We start from the raw sequence: 21,826 nt of genomic DNA, 5'->3' as shown, positions 1-21,826 counted from the left end.
ATAGATAGATAGATAGATAGATAGATAGATAGATAGATAGATAGATAGATAGATAGATAGATAGATAGATAGATAGATAGATAGATAGATAGATAGATACTTCAACCGTTTAGACTCGCAAAGTTAAAAGCCAGGTAGATGCTATGAACTGTCTTGATGAACTAACGTGAAAACAACCATCTTGTAACAACAGTGTCCATCAATGAGAATTTGTGTATCCAGGCTCCCCAGCTGTCTGGAACTCAACTCTCTTCTTTCTCTTACTCTTACGCCGTTGATCAGCATGGCGGACTCTGGCGTGGCCTGCTCTCTCTCTCTCTCTCTCTCTCTCTCTCTCTCTCTCTCTCTCTCTCTCTCCACATCTTTTCATAGCAACCTTTTTGCTTAGTTAGATTTGTTCCTGTGGAATTATAGTCTTCTTCTTGGTGCTTTTTTTTAGTTAAGTGTTACATCCTTTCCACATCAATTAAACCTCAAAAGTTACACCTTTCCACATCGTTTAAACCTCAAAATTGCACCTTTTCACGTTATTTAAATCTCAAAAGTTACACCACACACTTTCCACATCAGTACATGTAGTTAATTAAACCTCAAAACCCAGAACTAACATTTTGAAAATTCATCTCCGGTACGTCTAGGTAGAAAACCGTGGAGCTATCCATACAAACTACATACATGTACTGGCATATTAATTTGACCAGGATCGCCGGGTCTTTAATCCAAATTATGTTTCTACAATCGAGCCAACGCTGCAGTGCTCTTTCACTCTATCATAAAGCAGAATGACGTGGGATGCATTAATTGTACTCATGTCGCTGTCCTCATTTAACACACTTCCTGTCTCTGTATGCACTGGTGTCCCCAAAGGAAATGAACGGATTGTGATATTTTCTACATTGATTAAAGTCATTCTGAGGGTCTTGAAATTATTGTAAACGTAAATGCTTTACACTCTCACTGACACAATACAGACATTTCGAGAGCGAGCTGCTTCTACCTTGCTGGTCAGTACCAGCCACGGCTTAGCGGTATTTAAAATCAAGAATAGGCAGGACGACTCGAATGTAATGTGACACACAGCGAGGCAGCGTGGTGAAATCAGGCGCTCGTTAAAATAACAGGCATTTTCCCGCCAGTTTGGAAATTTGTTTGTTGAATTTTTATATAATATTTTGGCTTAACCGTACCTCTCTTATGTCCATATATGAAAACACATTTCAGTGTGAATTTTACTGAAAAGATTGATTAAAGACACAAAATGTGTCCTTTTTCAAAGACTCTTCAGCTATTGGAGTTACCAAACGTTGGTGACCCATTTTTCTAGCTAATTTCACCACAGAAACCAGGTGACCTCCCTTCCTTCCATTGCAAATATCTTTGGTTCCTTTCAAGATAATGGATTATTCATTTCATTGGAAGCAAGGCAAATAAATAAGCTTTCAGATGATACCAAATAACTCCACCTGCCCAAAAACTGACGAGCGCCTGATTCCACCTCGTTGAAACAGCAAATTTGTTCCCGGTCCAGACGGGAGTCAAGGTTGATTAAATAAATACTCTGACTTGACCAGCTCTTCAGCATGACGCTGAAAGAATCGTAGGTGAAATGGAGATAAACACTTGAGAATGCCTTTTATAGTGAATCAAATAATATAGGAAAAGAAATTAGAGCCGCAGAAGTGACTGCTCTACATCATGTAACACACCTGAAGGCGAAGGTCTCGAGTACCAGATTTCAGCAGTGAAGGCGTGTAATGAAAACCAAGACCTTATGCCAACCCCCCAAAAAACTGTCTTAACGCACGAACGGAGTGCATTCCTGTTCTACTCCGCTCCCTTTCGTTTCCAGTCTGACCCATTTCCTTGATCGCCATAAAAATGGGAGAGAAACGAATGTGAGATGTTTTTGTCTCCACTCGCTTTCCGTACGTGAACATCCGGTGCTGTCATTAACACAATGGATCTAGATCGTATTTAGTTTGCTACCCCTGTGTTGAGCAATAACAGAGGCTTTTCAATTATTCTTATTGTTTTGGATGAAAAGAAGACGCCGCGTCCCAAAACGGTACTGGACACAACATTTTTCTACGAAGAGGTGATTTTGGAGAATATCGTTATCTTCTGGGTGGGTTTTAAGGGATGAGGAAAAATCAAATGTGTTTCCTACATTCGGATACGACCTGAAACTTTTCAAACCCTTCTTCATCTCATTAGATCTCATATTGAGAAAATTACAACAACAAGCGGTTATCTTCAAGAGAAAGATTTATTATCACTCTACTGTAAGTTATACTTTGATTATATATGAAAATATAGAGTGTGAACACATGCTGAGAGAGACTGAGAACTGGGAGAAATTTTAGTTGCGAGATAAAACGTTCGCGATCGGCTCAGCAACTGGAAAAGGTGAGGAAAACGAGAGGGGTGCACTCAGTTTCCGGTGATGAGATATGAGACACTCCCGATGATTCGACAACTGTGAAGAAAGGTCAAGCTGGGAGCAACAGGGAACGGAGACGAAAACGAATGCACTCAGTTTATACACTTACATAATTAAGACATCAATAGAAGCAGAATGAAATTTTATTTACACTAATTGGTATGTAATTTAAAAATGCAAAACATTTCGAATATCAAGAGAATAAAACTAAACGGCGGCTCGACGAATGAAATGGAAGAGACTAGCGATGACAAAGACAAACCTGATAAATAAAGAACATTTTGAAAAAAAGTGATTTAAGTATAGCACAAAACTCAGAATTGTAAAGTGTAAAGGCGTGTATGATTATTTAGACAGTTACTTATGGACACAAAGGAGGAAAAAAAATAACGCTTTCGTTCTGTAATGCTACAGAAAGATGTTATAACGTATACGGCTATATATATATAATATATTCCGTGGACAGCTAAAACGAAAACTACAACTAAAACAATCCCAGAAAGACTACGCGTACCATAAAGCTGGATTTTAGGTAAGTGCAATAAAAATCAAGAAACCTGAGGTATTTCGGCTACATAAAAAGACAAGAAATTCTGGAGAGAAACATAATGTTAGAATCAGCTACAAAACCAAAGAGCGAGAGCAGTAAACCAACACGACGCTGGACAGATGACATCAGGGAATGGGGCGGGTATGGCTGTGCAGGATAGCTTCAGAGTCTGGTTTTAGTAAGAGTTTTACGGCACTTGCAACACAACAAAGTCATTTAAGTGCCGAAGATTATAGGTGTTACAAGAGAGTAACAAACACAAAAAAGAAGCACAAGAGATCAGGACAATAGATGTTTGATAGGAATAGGAAAGAAGGCGCAAACCACTCCTGAGCACCCGTCAACCACCCAGATTTGAAATGGCTGTCGTCGGACGGCTTGAGACACGTCGACCTACAACAATGGTGAGGCCCATGGTTCTCGCATGGCAACACATCGAGTTGAGTAGGAGGGGGGGGGGGGGGGGGGGGGGGGGAACAAAACGTTCCATTATACAGAACAAGAAGAACTCATAACCCACCCAGATTCGTATCCTGAACTTCAACATGTTAGTCTCTTCTATGCAGAGTTTATACCTTTGCTAAATAAAGAAACATAATTGGACTTTCCCACGTTGAAATATGTATGTGCTTTTACAGCCCTTGGCAACAGATACATTTGGACGGTTCAGTTAAAGAAACCCGTACGCCACATTTTTCTGAAATCGACTTTTTTGGACGTTCCGTTCCAACAGCTTTCTCTGTCACATATATTTTTCAACGTGAGATTTAGATGGTAAATGAGTTATTTTGTACAGTCCGATCCTCACATTCAAAATACATGACATATATCATATGTGGCTGAGAAAGATCTGCAGCAAAGGGACAGCAAAAAAAAAAAAAAAAAAAAAAATTCTTAAAAATTATAAATTAAAAACATATTTATAAAAAAATAGATTTTTAGTTTTAGAGAAATGTGGGATACGTGATACAAGTTTTTTTAACTTTAATAAATCATTGTACTTCATTACACAAAACGGTTTACTCAAATCGTCTTCGTCAGTTCGCAGGCAATATTATTGCTACTCTAACACGAAAACGTTTGTCTCTTTTCGCACATAGGTTCTTTTGAGAAGACTCCCCCCCCCCCCTTAGATAAGTCCCTCCCTTAAAATATTATCAAACCAATGAATAAGTGCCGCACGTCACCAGTATTTTAAAGACTTTTTCTTTTTAAACAGATGTGTGAACCATCAAGCACAACACACTACTTGCTGTTGTGTAAGTTGCCGTGTGTATTTGTTACATAATGAATGACACCGTGTGATAGGATAGGAAGTTGCCGTTTGACCTGTAATTGTCTTTGTGTTCCTGCCGGTCAATATCATTCATATGAAGGAAATTTCAAAACTGAGTTAACATTATATTAAAAAACTATTACCTTTTCCCTACAATTTAAAACAAAAATTAAGTAAATATGACCATATTTGACAAAAATACTGAGCTTTTAATTGTGTGAGGTGAGAAAACACGAAAAAGAGAAAATGGTCTCCGAAGTTGAGCAACATTTTTCCTTAGCAATGGGGGTCTTAGAATTGAGACAGAGACTTGAAATTTATAGTCAGTTATAGTCGTTTATTTTTATCTTAAATGAAACAGAAGACATCAAACTTTCAATTGATCCAGAAAAACAAACATTTCATGGAAAGTCACTTTTTTTTACTTTCGAGCCTCGTAGCTGATAAAAACACACTGCGTCTTACGACTGATATTGACCGCGGGAGACAGATATATGTAATACTAAGTTATTCAGGTGTTCATTACAGCAGGTTCAACTGCACATGGTGTGGGGCCTACAAGGAGACAGGAGGAGAAGCAGACAGAAAAAAAGATTTGGGGGGGGGGGGGGGGGGGGGGGGGGATTCTAGTATCTCAATCTCCGACAAGTCTGAAAATATTATATTATCTGAGGCTGAGTGCAGCAAGTCCAGCAATCGAAAGGAGTGGACAGAGGATGCGGTAGTCGAAAGTCATCCATGGTGTCCCAGTCATCGACAAGACTACCAGATTGATGCTAATGGTGATACAGTTGTCACTGTGAAGTATCCTCCACGCCAAACGATTAGGTGTTTGCTCTGGGTTTTTTTTTAAAGACAGCTACTTCTGGGTTATATTTTCTTGCCCGCGGGAACAGCTTCTATGAACGGCACAAAGTAAATTACATGGACCTGCTGGAAGAGAAGCTGGACTTGCATGGGTATTCACGATTGCTCCATTATCATGCACTGCGTTGCTCGTTGTACTTACTTTTACTTCTTCCTTCCTCTGGCATCCTTCAATCTTTCTAGCTTCCACAAAATCAATGATTTGTGGTTCCTTGTCTCCTAATCCGCATACATTACAATTTTCGTTGTTCTATCTCGTGGCAGTTTGACGTTTCTATCCCCTTTTCTGTTAGAGTCTGTCCGTTTCGTTTCCTCCTTTCTTTGGTGTTTAGCAGTCTTTTAACTCTATCCGTACGCCCTCGGGTCATTTTGTACCCCCGGGGTCGTATCCCTCAAATTTTAGAATACTTCTACTTCTAGTTCGAAGATCTCTTTGAAACTTTCAGTATTTTTCAAAAAATCATTTTGACAGACTGCTGCTATGCAAAGCGTATGCAAAGCGTACAGATCGGATTAACGAGTAAATTTCTTCTTTGGAAAGTGGTGGCACAGAGTTCCCCACGTCATAATGGTACGATAGTAAAACACGACGTACGGATACGGTTAAATTTATCCATTACCGGCTTGCTAGGCCCGCCGTAACTTCACCAGAGCCCCGTTGGCCACCGACATAATTTAAGGTGACCTGGGTTAGCCTTCACGGTTAGCGTAGCGCCTCCGTGCATAAAGTAAAGCCACACCGTACTTCACCCAAACTCAGCAACCCCCTACTTGACTTTGTCTTGACCTCGTTGTAATCATTCTAAAATCTCCCAATTTTTTTGGTTTTTGTTTCCTGTCAGAGTTCAAAGTAACAACCATTGAGAAGTTACAGAATCTAGGGGAAAACAGGCCACCATCAGGTGCTGCCAGATTATGACAAGCCTTGATGGAAGTTGAATCAAACACACGTTTTGGAGGAATAGTGCTTTAAATTAATCAGCAGCACGCGTCGATGCACTCAAGCAGTGATCAAAGGAAAGCTGACCTTACCAAATATGCTCCAACAAGTAGTGTTCACATTCTATTCACCCCCCCCCTCCCCAAGTAGTACATACCGTATCTTGAATTTTGTGACTTATTTCATACTGTATAGTGGTAGACCTGTCCAAATAATGTAAAACAAGGTCTAAAATTTTTGTGAAACTATCATCCAATGTGACGATCCCATCCACCTCTGGAGGCTCTTCAAATCCTCTGGTTTGCGATAGAGTTGTGTTGTATTATATACATGTATCATGTATGTACTCGACACTCGAATTAAAAATGGGAATTTGGCAATGTAGGCTACTTATATCATTGTCAGCAAGACCCATGAATTTTCAGAACAGCGTTGTCCCAATCCCAAACTAAAAAATGGAACCAAAAGTACAAACAATAATACCTGAGGAACTCTTTACCTTAGACTTAACCCTACAAGTAAAAATCGATGGGAAACCAACTGAAGGTTCTTCAACCTGTTGAGCAGCTCATATTTTTTAGACCAAAATGTTGCAAGGATCCTTCAACTTCAACTTTTAGAAGGTTTCGTGCCAATTTTCTAAACAACTTCTGAATCTTACGAGACACATACACAAGATACCAGTATATATTATCTGTACAGTGCATAGCTTCTTCAACACTAGGATATATTAATTTAGAACTTCATCTTGGCAACCCCACCAAAGAGAACTTCAAATTATAGTTATACATAGGAAGGTGGACATGAGGCAATCTCCTCGAGTTTTGACTTTAATTAGCGTTGTAATCTTACCATACTGCTTTGACATCTCAAAGATACCTTTGTAAACTCGTTATGTCACAAGACAATGTTACACTTTAGATTGGAGAAATCATCTCTGTCTACTGTCTGAGGAAGATTAGCTCTCAATCCTACCTCTGCTCTTGGACCAGGGATGTGAAAAAGCTGACAAAAGGGTCAAGCAACATGGGCAAAGAAACAACTGCTAGCAAATCAAGTTTTTTTGGTGATCAGATTAGTTTCAGTGTGTTGTGTCTTGCAACTTGGTTAATGACTTGCTTTGCACAAAAGACCTTGGAACTTGGTTTCGAAAAATGCAAAAATCTTTCATGAAACGTTGAAATCGGGCCATAAAAGAAGTCAATTCTTTGGCATACAAAGTAATTGGTGTAATCTTAAATCTTGTTCACTTGTTTTGCTTCTGAGCGATAAAACTCTCATCTATCTTGAACTTGAATAGAAGTTCTGATATTTGCTATTGAATGAGAAGGGGGACTGCCTGGTGTCTGAGGTAAAATTAGCAAAGAAAATGGCTGCCAAAGTTTGGTAACTTCCAAAGCTTGAGTGTCCTTTGAAACAGCAACTTTACATTTTTTTGCGCCTTTGATCAAAGATTCTTTTCACTACAAATTGTAGAGAAATAGGTATTAAATGGATATAAAAGGTGTGGAACCATCCCCCCCCCCCCCAAAAAAAAAAATTAATTAAAATCTGAAATCGGTAAAATTGTCAGACTGGCAGAAAAATGTCTGTTTCTTTGATTTCATTGTATAGACAGGAGTCCATTTCATGACAATGACACATAAATAATATTAAATCATTTCTAAAATCCACTTTAAAAAAAAATGACAATCTTTAAAAAAAATAAACAAGAGCGAGTCAAAGTTTTTCTTTTAAAATTTATTTTAATACATCATGGACATAATTCACAAGATTTCAGAAAATGGGCAGCATATATCAAAAGGATTATTACCGCTAATAGTGCAATGCAGGACATATGCTTTTAGCATAAGATAACTTACTAATAGACTGGAGACATCTAATATATGCAAAAAACTAAAATAAAGAAAACAATAAAACCCTGAATATTGCTGGGCTACAGTTTACAAACTTTGGATACTATCCGAAAAGTTGGCAATGGCAACGGAGAAAACATTCTAAAGATGAAAGACAATATACTTACTTCAGATCTTCCTTCAAGTCAAATGGTAATGACCTGGAAGGTTATTACCGCTATGTTCTCATAATTGTGATTTGCTGTTCTACAGGAGCACTTACGTTTCTGTATTGGCACAAAAGATACTTTTCAGGGATAGTAAAGGAAGGGGAGGTCACTGAGATCACAAGTTCCTTGTCCAAGACACCTGGGAATAGGGGTTATTCTCTACTTATCAACAAAAAGATGCATAAGTAGTGAAATGTTGGAAGAAAAACATTGCAAACCCTTAACAGGTAGGCCCTACTTAAAAGCAAAGCAAAAACATAAAAACCATAACATGGTCAATTATAGCGATAAATTATCATACCAATGCATGTCCAGAAGAAACATTTTTACACAAGCAATGAGGGTCTATGCCATATAAACATTGTGCTCTGAGAGATTTCCTTCCTCTAGAGGTCGGTTAACGACAGTACAGTGGTTGATCAGGCAGAGAGTTGGTTACATTACCAGCGTTCTAATGACTCTTAAGGACAGTTTGCCACTCAGCATTTCATCTGTCTACACCACATCCATTTCTTTCCTTTCATAAACTCATTCTAGTCTAGGTTTTCACATTGCAACAACAACCTATAAGGCCCAGAACATCTGAATTGCCTTGCATACACCAACATCGTTAAAATTGAAATTTACAAGTCCAGCAAATCCAACAATGGCTAGGAAATACCAGACTTTGCCAACCCACGGGACAAACTTCACTAAGTAGTCCTTGAGCACTCCGTCAATACCCCTGGAATAAAAAAACACAGAAAAAAGAAATAAAAATTAAGACATGGTGAAGGTGAGACATGTACACTTACATACTCAACTAACCTACTTTTTAAATTCCGTCATGTTAAAATAAAATAAAAAGAAGCTCACTTTCCAAATAAATTCCACTTTTCCCATTAGAATTTGCAATGACAATGTTATGTTTGTATGAGAATCTATAATGCCAATATAAGTGTACATAATACCAATATAGAACATAAAATGCACTAGAGGTACGGAATGAAAATCAAACTTTTTAACCATATCGAATAATAATATAATTGTAAAAATCTGTGTCTTTTTAAGCCAAGTCTAAAGACTATTTGACCACTGATCATTCTGAAATTTTACTATGAAATAGATACAGTCTTGGTCTACACCTTTTTTCAATCGGAAATCATCAAATACCAGAATGTTTACCATTTATAATTTAACAAATTTGCATTTGGCCTGTTTACATCAGCATCTGTGTTATAAATTTTTGATGTCAATCCTTTCCAACGATTAAATACATCTTGCAGCAATGATCTACATAGTAAAGTGGGAAGTACCCCTGCCTGTCACAAAGGAGGCTTGGGTTTGGTTGTCTCATTGGGATGGATAAAAAAAAAGAGAAAATAAATTTAACTTGATATTGAAAAAGCAGACTGAAATTGAAAGAAAAAAGAAGGGAAAAAACCCCAAACAAACTCCAACTCAGTTGTGCGCATATGCAGTCATTGGGGAATCAACTAATTGCTTAAATCAGGCATGGCTACCTGCTGTTAAAAATATGTGTGTGCATTTATGCATACATTATGATACATTGTATACAAGTTTTCCTGAGCTCTGTCAGTTGTCAACAATTTCCCTCTTCAGCCTCTCTGTGAACATTGACGGCAAACTACAAAAAGCATCCCTGAGTCCCCAGACTTTATTTTCAAACACTTCAGAAGACAATAGGAGGAAAGGAAGGGAAGAAATTAAGAAAATTAGCAAGGTTTTGGCTGTTAATTCCTTTGAAATCAGTCATGACAAATCAGGCAGATGAAAGTCCTTACAAGTCTAATGAATAAACAACACTTACTGTACCACTTATAGAGGCACTAATCATTCTTGCCCGGTAGAAAAGTCATTTATAAGACAAGCTCATGCGATAATCCACAATATACAACCTATTCTTTACTTTTTAATGTGGTTGGGGGTTCAGATAAAAATTTGTTGGGGTTTCTTCCCTTGTGACGTAATTCATATCAAGGGTGTAACACAAAATAACATCACATGTAGATCAAATGGGTCACAGAGTAGGTGTATCATACACTAATATACTAAGAAAATTTTTTTTTTGTAAAAGATTTTAGTTTTAGTAAGAGTTTTACGGCACTTGCAACACAGGTCATATTAGTGCCGGAGAGAATAGATGTGTTACAAGAGAGTAGCATACACAAAAAAGGAGCGATGCAACCTTATGGAATATTCCAAAGGAAAATTCAGTATGCATGTATCTGCTAGGCATGATAGTCCACCCTCTTTTGGGATGATATTTGTAATCTCTAGACCAGGCACAGGTAAACTATGGCTCCTGGGCCAGATTCTGACTTTCCAGTCTGACCTGCGAGTTGACTCAAATATAAAATGAATGTGGCCAGCGGTGAGATAAAACTGATAAAAATGAAACTGTCCAACTCGAAAATTAAAAATCAACACTTTCCGGCCCAGATGGAACAAAAATTTTATGTTCTATCTCATGAAAGGCCTCTGCGTGACATTAACTGCAGTGTCAGTTTTAGTCTCATTTTTGAGAACTTGTTTATTGCAACTGATTTCACCTAATTTTCTTCTGCTTTGAATTGCTAATATTTGGAGTCACTTAATCCAGCCCGCAACATGGGCAGGTTTGCCCATGCCTACTCTAGACAATGAAAATAAGATTTTTGCAGTATACAAAGTGGTGTGTATTTATAAATCTTCACTGAAAAATTGGAAACATAGCGACATGACAGACAAATGCGTCCTGTGGATTATAATCTCTGGTGTGAAAGATATACTGACCAGAATCCATGGAGATAGATGAAAGTAGTGAGCAAATGGTCCACAACTGCTCCTTGCACAAAAAGAGCTGTGGGCATAATGCCTATCATTCCCAGTGCCACAGCACGTTCAATTTTCCAGTGTGTTGAGGCCAACATCATGTGCCCCTTTCCTCGCTTGTCCTCTGCAGGTTAGCAAAAGTTAAAATAATGTGTTTAATGGATCAGAATATAAACCTTTCGCAGCAATTTCCAAACAAAAATGAGGGCAATTGAAATTGTACTATTAGACCAAAAATAAAAACAATTAAACATATTCTACAAAGAGGATAAAACTGCAGTACAAAAGAAAGAGACAGCTTGCTGCCTGTAAAAAATAAATCAAGACAGTTGCTCCAAGCTATCCAAGCAAAGCACACAGAGTTATAAAACCTCACAAGGAGCTGCATTAACTCATTAACCCCAGAACTATTTTCCATGTTTTGATGGAGTTTTCTCCCCAGATCTTGCGAAATATGTAATGGGGAATACATGCAAAATGTTCATAAAATGGCTACACTGTGTCAAAGTGAAAGAGGAAGAAATTAAAATTTTTATCTAACACTTCTGAGTCAAAATAAATCTACTCAGACTCGTTAAATATTGCATTAGCAGTAATATTTAATGCACTCTGCTATCTCATCAGACGCTGGAACCGTCTACTTGGGGACTGGGCAATTTTCACTGGACATTTCCATCGTCCACTCGCAGTATATGAGTTAATGAGAAACAGATGTGTCACTGCGTAAATAAGGTGAAGACATATATTTCATAAAGATATAATAGTTCCCTTTTCATTACACTTAACAAAAATACATTAATGATGTACATTTTTGTGACATAACTGAGATAAGTAAAAATAAAAATTGGGACATAGAACCAGCAAACTGAGAGGAATCCTAGCAATCAAGCTTGGTACTAAGTTTCCCACTGAGTTGGAGAGAGAGCTCATATAAGGAATTGAACTTCAAATATGGTGAGCATAATCAGAAGATTAAAAAAACGAACCATACCAGGTGTAAAGGGTCCTCTTCGAGCTCTGAAGTATTCAAAGGATGCAAGAGCTGGACTTGCTGTGAAAGGTTTCGAAATTACGTTGGTACTTGCACATTTTGGAGCAACTTGCACTTGCAGCAGAATGCTCCGAGAACCTTAATTAAAAGAGAAAAAAAACATTTCCACAAGTTAATAACAACAACACTGTGCACAGGTCAGGAGTTAATTGCGATTCAAATGATTCAATACATAATCTCCAAATCACAAAATAAAAAAACCATGTGCAAACAAATTTTTACTGGAGAAGTATATGCTTAAAAATATCAACCTCCAAACATTTCTTCAGCTATGGTAATAAATGTTTAACACGACCAAATAATAATTCAGCATAGTACACAGACACAAGGAAAAAAATACATTCACTGAAGTGAAAAAAAATGACAGTATTCATCTGTCTAAAAAGATGTGTTTCAAATGGGTTTGAAAAGACTAAATCTTTTTCTCTTTAACATTTATGTGAGAGGGTGTTTTATGTTTTGAGGTCAACAAATGCTCAAGATCTTTCACTATTTATAAGAACAACTTGGATTTCAACTACAGTAATTCTTAATTTAGTTGTGTCGGTTGATGACCACAGCTGTCCTGATAGAATACCTGGGGTTAGCAATTCGTTTAAATGGGGGTGCATTACTGTTCAAACATAAGTGACACAGTGTAGAAAATTTATAGCTATTCTCTTTTGATGAACTAGCAGCCAGTGGATATGTTCTAAGGGCTGTGATGCTGAGTCTCTTTTGGTTTTACTTAGGACTGGCAGTGTAGCGTTATTTCAAAATAACTTGGATTCTATATTTTTTTAAAGAGGTAGTTTCCCTTGGCACAGAATTATCTGAGAACATTTATTTATTGTGTACACAATGATTTTTGTGGCCAGAGAATTCAGTAAAATGTATTATTAAATTAAGCCTTTGCTGTCCCTCTAACTGACATTTTAAAATTCCTCTTTAAATAATAAAAGACCTTTCCAATGATCATAGCTGCCACTCAGGAATTTCAAAAAAGGAGGAAATTCACGCAAAGGTGTTGAGCGCTCCAAAGGCCTTCCAGAGGCAATATATATTGGAACGTCTATGTTTTAGGAAGGGAAAAGTGTCATATTTGTTATCTATATTGAATTAAAATGTATTTAAAAAAAACAACCCCAAGACATTAAGTGGACTAACAAACATTTGACCCAGTTTGGTAACTAAAAATCCAGTGTTCGTTGCCAGCTAGAGTCTCATAAAATATTTCTTTCATTTTAGACATGTACAACGATGTAAAGCAGTATTAGATTAAGGAGGCAACACCTTTGCCACTGTCTATGAGGAGGTTTCTTTATCGCACCAAACGCAAAGTGCAGCACCCTGCTTATAAATTACTAGCTGGGCCCCCTTTCGATGAAAGGAGTGATCGGTGCATTAACATCAACTGAAAGTCATTGGCCTACTATATTTACCCTCAACTGGAATAGAGCAATACATCTTGAGAGATGCAACAAATTAGAAGGTCTAGATCTATACTCTCAAAACAAAATGCGCCTCGCAAAATATCACTTCCGGATTTTCTAAAATAACAGACAGAAGTGTGGGCCTACAAAACCGATCGGCAAAATAAAGAAATGTAGCTTCTTGCAGCAAAACTGTCTCAAAACTGAAAAAACCAAGGGCGTCATGCTGTGGAGAATATTTTAAAGAACCTTTTGGGGAAAACCGCATGTCGATCGATGCAGCCATTAAAAAGCCTTTTGAATAGCAAAATTCGGCCACCACAAATAGATAATAGATTTAATTTTTTAATGAACTTTTGAAGTCGTACTCCGTAATGCTTCTTTCTCAATCCAGCTCTATTCATTTTTGCATTCTGCATCAATTTCTGTTGTTTTCAATGACAACTCGGCGCACCATCGTCCCGATGCTCGATCGACACCGTCACTCCACAATAAACAATGTGAAACAAACGATAGGCACGGAATGGAAGTATCTGCGTTTCCGTCTCACTCCTGGTTCGGTGTTTTCCTGCGTGTAAAAAAAAGTATCGCAATTTGTGACCAAGGGCTGTCCAGTGGAGGAAGGAGGTTAAACTAGCGGGAAAAGCTAGATGAAGCGAAGTTTCTTTCGTTATTTAGTAGAAAAGTGGCAGCTATGAATGATATAAAATAAAAAAACCTTTGATCCTGCGGGGGCCGGGTTTATGCTCCCCAATAAGCCTATTTTGGCACCTCGCCTTTGTTCCGGGTTCGTGTCAGTCCAGCCCTGGCTCTGCGAATGCGCGCGGAACATCATCTGCATTCTGTCCGGTATTCCCGCAGCTCAAGTGTGTGTGTGTGTGAGAGTCTGCTTGAGTTTGTGTGTGTTTGAGGCCTACTTCTAGAACCACCTGCGTTGGTTCATGACTGAGCCATATATTAGGTCTCATTCAAAACACGTTAAGTTGATAGCTTTAGATGTTCGTCCAATGAAATTAGAACAAATTGACCCACTCAGACATAAGGAGCTCGAAAGGATAGTCAGGAAACAAAACTTCCATTTTTCTGTATAAAATCTTTCAAATTAGCTTGATTTTGTATGAAATGATATTACCTGATAAAAATAAGCTTATTTGATAGTTTTCAATAACATTGCGCAAGAAAAAAGAACAATTTGAGAGCAAAACATTCCGAAATTGACCTATAATAACCCCTTTCGAAACCCAGATAATTCGTCTACAAAGGTATTCGAATGGGCGTAATTACTCGTAATGTTTCATCAGCTTATGAGAGGGGGTTATTCATGGGTTCGTAACACTTTGTATAGATGTGAATCTTTATCATAAACCTCTTACGTCAGACTTTACAGGCGAGCCGTGTACAGCGAGCGGCATTGGAAATGTGTGTTTTCGCCGTGAATACCCTGGGGGTGTGTTAATCGATGATGAAAATAACGCTGTACTTTTTATAGCTTTCTATTTACAAAGGTCAAGAGTTTTATTCTGCAAGGACTCGGAAGAAGCATTTTTTGCATCAAATTCAATTTCTAGAGCAAGAGATTTTTATATGTCTGAATATTAAGATACTTCAATTGTGGTTGGGGCACTGTTCCCGGACTAGATGTATACTTCATTTGAAAATGCCTTCAAAAGGTAAGCCCCTACTGCGAGAAAACAAGACTGCTTGACTTTGGCAGTAACCTATTTTACATTTAGTCACCCCTAAAGCAAAAGGCCACCACTATTCCGACTGGAGTCTGAATTCGAGTCCGAATAGCCTTCCGTGGCTATTCGGACTCAAACTCCAATGTATGCGCGTGCGCAACCACTAGGGGTACCGGATGTGAAGCAGACAAGCAATTCGACCTTGGCCTTCCTCGGTTTCTACGATCAGCCTGACCAAGGAACTTACAACAAATGGATGCCGACCGTGGTGACCCAGTGCGAACTGTGGTCTTTTCTTACAAAGGATATTTATATTATAATAGTAGGGCCCGGCAGTGGGCAACGGTATGGGAGGGAATATAGATCTATATGCAAATAAAAAAGGGGTGAAGGTGGTGGGGCGGGCCTGTGGTCACTGTGGAAGTAAGATGGAGAGAGAGAAAGGGGAAGGGGGGCTGTCTTATAAGGACTGATTATGAATTTTATGTTTTGATCCCATTGTAGTAGTGAAACGCAGTGTAATTGTAGGAGCCTACCAGTAGTTTTAAGTCCGAATAGCAACGGGAGACTATTCGGACTCGAGTATAGACCACGCTTACGGTACAACTGGTGAATGTGCATGCGCACAGGAATTTGAGTCCGAATAGCCTCAAGTGGCTGTTCGGACTCGAGTCCGAAAAGCCACTTCGAAAGCAAGAACTAGATTCGAAATCACAAAAAAAAATCACTCTACACCCCCACGCCCTGTTCACACCTTACACACACGGGCCACTCCATTTGGAAATGACAAAAAAATCTTGAGACAGAAACTGTTAGGATAAATAGATCTAGAAATTCTAGATCTAGATCTCTAGATTTCAAGTTTATTTCCCGAGCGTTCCGAGAAATAGATCTAGAGTGGTGTAGCCCCTGCGTGTGCGCCTTCTCGGTTCGTGCACTTTTGTTTTCCTTTGTTTTTAGCCTAAAATTGTGTTTTTGCGTTTGATTGAATGCGTCAGTTTGTGCAGCAGCCATTTTTGTTTACTTCCATCACACGTTTGCCGACAAGGGATCATCGAGAGTGTTTTTATCAGCTGTGGCAAGTTGACATTCAACACTGACCTGTGAACTAGTTTTTATGACCTATTTGCCTCTGATTGGTTCAAATAGACTGTGCCCCCTTGCTTAAAAAATGTGCCTACTCCTTCCTTGAGTGTTTCACGTGACCTTTTATCGAGTTCTATGCCAAGTTGTAATGTGAGTTTCGGGATCGGGGGGTGCACGCGTTGAGAAGACTGAAAAAACTCGAGTTTTCTCTGTGCGTGCACAATGAAATATATAGTAGAATACGAAGAAAAAAAGTAGATTCAAATTTAGAGATGATTTGGTTGCAGTTTGATGAATGTCATGGATGGTGGCATGTGGACAGTGTGAAAGTTGGAAAGATCAGAGGAATGAGTGATGAAGAGTAGGAAAATGTGGATTTTAGTTGTGAAAAATTCTGTTTGATTTTTTTCACTATGTATTTGAACTATTTGTACCCCCTAAATAAAATTAGTTTAGATTCTAATTAAAATTGCCTTACTTTGCTTTTAAAGTGACTTGATATCTTCCTGTGTGGTCATTTAATGCAGAAATGTTATCAGATTTCTCTTCTTTTGGCTTTCAACGTGTATATATATGGAGCACGCACAGTGAAGAATCCCATGCACGCACTTAGAAGACATGCACGCACAGTGAAGACAACACCCTAGGTTGGAAAAACTGTTGGGCACACAACGTTTAAGAAATCTGGCGACTATGAGCAAGACCATTTTATAGGACAATAGTTTCTTGAATGGAAGAGCTAAAAACGAAAGTGCAAAGCCGGAAATGGCGGAAAATATGTTCAACGATCGCGAAGTGCACGCGAACCAGCGACACCACTCTAGAGCCGGCCTAAATTTATTACGAATACGAACACTCGAATTCAATGCACCTAACTACTAAGGCCACACCTCTATTCTCACCCCGGGTGAGAATAGCGCAGGCGAGTCTTTTGGCTATTCTCACCCAGTGTGCGCTCACCGTTATAGCCTAAATCTAGGCCAACCAATTTTGCGTTCACCCTAAACCACAGAATTCTACACTGTGATAACAGAAAAATTGTAGAATTCTGTGCCGTGAACAAACGTTCCATTACTACTGTTAGCCTGCTAAAAGCGTACAATTTTGTCTGTGGGCAGTGGAGAGAGAGAGAGAGTGAGAGAGAGAGAGAGAGAGAGAGAGAGAGAGAGAGAGAGAGAGAGAGAGAGAGAGAGAGAGGAGTAGCGCGAGAACTTCCAGGCAAAACAAAATGGCGACCCGCGTAGTTCGGCTCGATTCGAAAAGTTAAATAGCCGTAGCATCTTTGTTGATGACCAAATTAAATTACTTTTGTGTTTTAACATCATTTTTTAACTTTGTTTTGGTCAATTTGATCGTCCACACCGATAGACAGTATTCAGAAAGAGACAGAGAGAGAGAAGAGGGGAGGAGTAGATCTTGCGAGAACTTCCGGGCAAAACAAAATGTCGACCCCCGTAGTTCGGCTCGATTCGAGAAATGAAATAGCCATAGCATCTTTGTAGTCAATAAAACTAGATCTAGCTTACTTTTGTGCTATAACGTAATCTTTTCTGGAAGAGGCTAGCCGTACTTAATGACGGCTAGACTGGCAGTCTAGCCGTACTTATTCTTAATGTGATGGCTAGACTGACCATTTACAAAAAATAGGCCTACTGAATTGTAAATATACATTTTTAGTGTGCAGTACCTAAGTATTTGTATTTGAGACGAAACCAGGTACCTTAATGACAGTGCATGTATTTTAAACCTCCTGTTTTCTAATGTTAATAGGGCCTAAGATAAGTACGGCTAGAAAGCCAGGCTAGCCGTACTTAAGGACGGCTAGACTGTCAGGCTAGCCGTACTTAATATTGATGGTTGAATTGTAAATGAAATTTTTAGTTTGCAATGCCTAAAGTATTTGTATTTCAGACAAAACCAAAAGGTGTCTTACTGACTTGCATGTATTTGAACCTGAATAATTACTAGATCTAGATCTAATGAGACCAGTGTACTTAACCCTTAAGATTCTGGTCCCTGATAAATGTTTGCCCGATAAGCGCAACCCCGCGCGGCGCTCCACAGCTGGTCCCTGATCAGTCGTCGTCCCGCGCGGGCAACGCATTTAGTTTACGGCGGGGTCTGCATCTGTGTGCTAAAATGTGTGTGCGTCAATCTGCTTGTGCCTGAGTGTCCATCTCAAACTTACTGCATTGTTTTGCAACGCGAGGCGTTGGTAGAGATAACAGAGCGTCAGTTGAGACGTTCATCCAATGAAATATGAGCATTTTGACCCAGTTAGACACTTGAGGGACTCGAAAGGATATTCAGGAAATCGAAGTGGCTAGCCGTACTTAGATCTAGGTTTGGCCCTATCGACTCAAGCCTGTTAAGTACACAGGTCTCAGATCTAGATCTAGTAATTATTCAGGTTCAAATACATGCAAGTCAGTAAGGCACCTTTTGGTTTTGTCTGAAATACAAATACTTTAGGCATTGCAAACTAAAAATTTCATTTACAATTCAGCCATCAATATTAAGTACGGCTAGACTGACAGTCTAGCCGTCCTTAAATACGGCTAGCCTGGCTGTCTACCCGTACTTATCTTAGGCCCTATTAACATTAGAAAACAGGAGGCTTAAAATACATGCACTGTCATTAAGGCACCTGGTTTCGTCTCAAATACAAATACTTTAGGTACTGCACACTAAAAATGTATATATTTACAATTCAGTAGGCCTATTTTTTGTAAATGGTGAGTCTAGCCATCATATTAAGAATAAGTACGGCTAGACTGCCAGTCTAGCTGTCATTAAGTACGGCTAGCCTCTTCCTCAGGAAATAGGACTTTCATCTTTCAATGCAAACACCTTTCCTCACTTTTCAAATGATCTAATTCTTACACCAAACGTTGTTTCCTGATGTAAATAATCATATTTGGTGATTTTCGAACCATTGTCCTACCAGAGGGAGACATTTGAGAGCAACTGAATAAAAAAAATATTAGGAAATTATCCCATTTTTTCCCCCTTTCGAACGATAACTGATAAGCAGCTGTTCGCAAATTCATTCATAATAGGTGTGAAATCTGGAAAACTCTGGAAAAGTTATTCGATTTGGTGTAACTTCCAATCTCAGCGTCTCTGATCTACCGACGAGGGGATAATGGGATTATTCGTGTGATCGTAACACTTATTTATTCATTGATCGTATCAGTTTGCTATAAAAGATATGAGGTGTTTCCCTGACCTGCCGCGGCACGCTCTCGTGACCAGTGCCTGACCCCGGCACCCCGCGGCACAAGCCCGCAGGCGACGTAAGTGGGTCATCGATCGATAAGAGCCCTCTTCCGGTTAACCTCGCAGGACTAGAGTTAACAGGCTTGAGTCAATTGGGCCAAACCTAGATCTAAGTACGGCTAGACTGGCAGTGATCTTTTCTTTGCCTTTATCCATTTGATCATCCACATCGATAGAAAGTATTCCGAAATTAGGAAAAACAGGTCTTGTTTCACACCGGGTGAGAATAGCCTACGGTGGCAAGTCTCGCCCGGGGTGAGAGGTCGATCGTATTTCTATTCTCACCCCGGGTGAGAATAACCACTTCCAACTAGATCTAGATCTACTAAAGGTCAGGCCCTAAGCCCCAGTCTTTGTTCTTGAGGATCCAAAATTGGGTATTTTTTTACTTTCCCTCCCGTCTCACACTCAGCTACCAGATGCCTATTTTCTACTACATATTGATGCGCTGAACACGAATATCAACTTCATTTCCGTCGCCAATTAATAGTTTTTTTAAATATTTGATTGTTTTTAACCGAGATAGACATGCTTTGGACCAATCGGGGGGTTCCAAGGGGGCTTGCCCCACTGGGGTAAAAGAAAATCTGGGGGGTTACAGGGGGGCATGCTACCCTGTTTTTACCCATAATTTGATATTTTACAGTTAGATTTGAAATTGTCTTGAAAATAATTGATTTGCGACAGTTTTAGTGGCTTTATGTATGTGTGATCTGCAGCAAACAGTACAGCAGTTTGACCCCTGAAACAGTGCATCTGTGTGCGGGAGTGAAAGTAAAAATTTACCCAAAATTGTGCTTGTGAAGCACAAATTGACCCTGTCCCACGAAGGGGTTGAAATAAAGGTCTACATTTCAAAGTCATTTCCAGGACATCCGTGTTTACCAACGGCGGACGAACGGACGTTGTCCGTTGTCCGTTGTTGCAACTGCTTCAAGAAACGGCGAAACGGGTCGTCTTTGCATTATAATCGATAACAAAAGGAACTTCAACGATCCAGCATCCCAGAAAAACCTCATAATTGTACAAATAAAATGATGGTGTAATTGAAATTTCACACAGAACGAAGAGTTTACTGTCGAAAAAAGGAAACAAAGCAAGAGATACCTCTTGAGCAAGCTCGGAGGAGGGATACAGTCGCCATTTTGACAAGGTCAATCACTGTTTTTTAATTTCCCAAGATCAAGGTCACAAAAAATGTGTAGTAACTTAGTACGCAACGAAACAATATCAACTGAAATCGAATCGAAAGCGAGCATCGGAGACGGGATTGTAGAGAGTAATCAATTTATGGGGACCACGGCATTAGAATAATAAATGCGGCGAAATCAAAGATAGTACTATCTTTGGCGAAATGAATACTTTGGATGAAAAGCTGTTAAAGAGGAGAAGAGCAAGTGTTTCAGGAATGTGGAAGGGGAGTAAGGTGGAGGGGGGGGGGGGGAGTTGTTGGTCACAATAGGCCTATAATCATATGATTCAATATTATGAAAGAAAGGTCGCTACTATGACTTGCACTTCGGCTTTGATCATTCGTCAAGTCATGACTGTAATAAGTTGCCTTCACAAAACAGAATCGTTTGCCGGTGTCGCACGAACTGAATCGAGTTCGATTCGCGAGTGGGGAGAAATTTTTATCGAGTATCTCGGTCAGATTTCTGCTGGGATAGATTGTGTCCTTTCAAACCCAATTGGCCCTGACAGCCATGCAGGGTTGGAAGCCCGCCTCCTAAATAATCTTACTTGTGTCGTGTGTGGGGATAAACAAACCTACACTTGCATTTAAAACCTTTTCGTTTTTTTTCTTCTTCTGAAAACAAACAAGCAAACAAAACCACTAATGATAATCAGTTGAAGGTATATAGTGCATAGCAGCAGGTGGTTCGAGATCATGGTTTGGTCTTTGAAGATACATGTACACGTATTCACTCACCAGAAAGTTATCTAGCTACAACGTTTTTTGTTTTGGTCAGTATTTTTCCGCGCTCACAACTGCATAAGGTCATATTAGCACGTTCGACACATGAAACATTTTCAGTTTGGCAAGGATTACTTTTGAATTTTGCTCGGATAGGGGGTGAAAACTACTCTTTTCGATTTTTGACCACCAAGGGATCTTTAACGTTCGCAACTTGCACTCGGGACCTCCGAGTTTTTTTGCTCTTATATCGGAGAAGGCTAGGTGTTAAATCTTTTTTATACCTACCCTAAGATCAGGGGTGCAGCTGAAAGTGAACAGTGAGATGGAGCCAAGGATTTAGAAGAAAGGCTGTAGAAGAGCCAGGAACCCACACAAAGGGGGCTGGGGTTGGGGGCAGAAAGTGGAGATGAAAGTAGACTATAGAACATGGTTAGAGAGCAGGA

At 39.2% G+C, this 21,826-nt stretch overlaps 1 protein-coding gene across 1 annotated transcript; it reads right to left on the bottom strand.

Annotated features, from left to right (window-relative positions):
• Positions 1-7,797: 7,797 nt before the first annotated feature.
• LOC101864456 (succinate dehydrogenase [ubiquinone] cytochrome b small subunit A, mitochondrial) lies at positions 7,798-20,649 on the bottom strand. The gene is made up of 4 exons (XM_005096915.3): positions 20,570-20,649; positions 11,944-12,081; positions 10,914-11,076; positions 7,798-8,862 (listed from the first exon to the last, which is right to left on the bottom strand). Exons 1-4 carry the CDS (start codon positions 20,604-20,606, stop codon positions 8,703-8,705), a joined length of 498 nt encoding a protein of 165 aa, XP_005096972.1. The 5' UTR covers positions 20,607-20,649; the 3' UTR covers positions 7,798-8,702.
• Positions 20,650-21,826: the final 1,177 nt, after the last annotated feature.

Source organism: Aplysia californica, unplaced genomic scaffold, assembly GCF_000002075.1.
Source record: "Aplysia californica isolate F4 #8 unplaced genomic scaffold, AplCal3.0 scaffold00142, whole genome shotgun sequence".
Taxonomy (NCBI): domain Eukaryota; kingdom Metazoa; phylum Mollusca; class Gastropoda; order Aplysiida; family Aplysiidae; genus Aplysia; species Aplysia californica.
The sequence above is the reverse complement of the archived record's forward strand: the minus strand, read 5'-3'. Positions and strand labels throughout refer to the sequence as shown.

Excerpts from the sequence above, each read along its gene's own strand:
- LOC101864456 (XM_005096915.3), bottom strand. The coding sequence starts at position 20,606 with ATGGCGACTGTATCCCTCCTCCGAGCTTGCTCAAGAG. Across the intron at positions 12,082-20,569 it reads CCTCCGAGCTTGCTCAAGAG|GTTCTCGGAGCATTCTGCTG; the intron begins GTATCTCTTGCT and ends CTTTTAATTAAG. Across the intron at positions 11,077-11,943 it reads AAGAGGACCCTTTACACCTG|AGGACAAGCGAGGAAAGGGG; the intron begins GTATGGTTCGTT and ends GCTAACCTGCAG.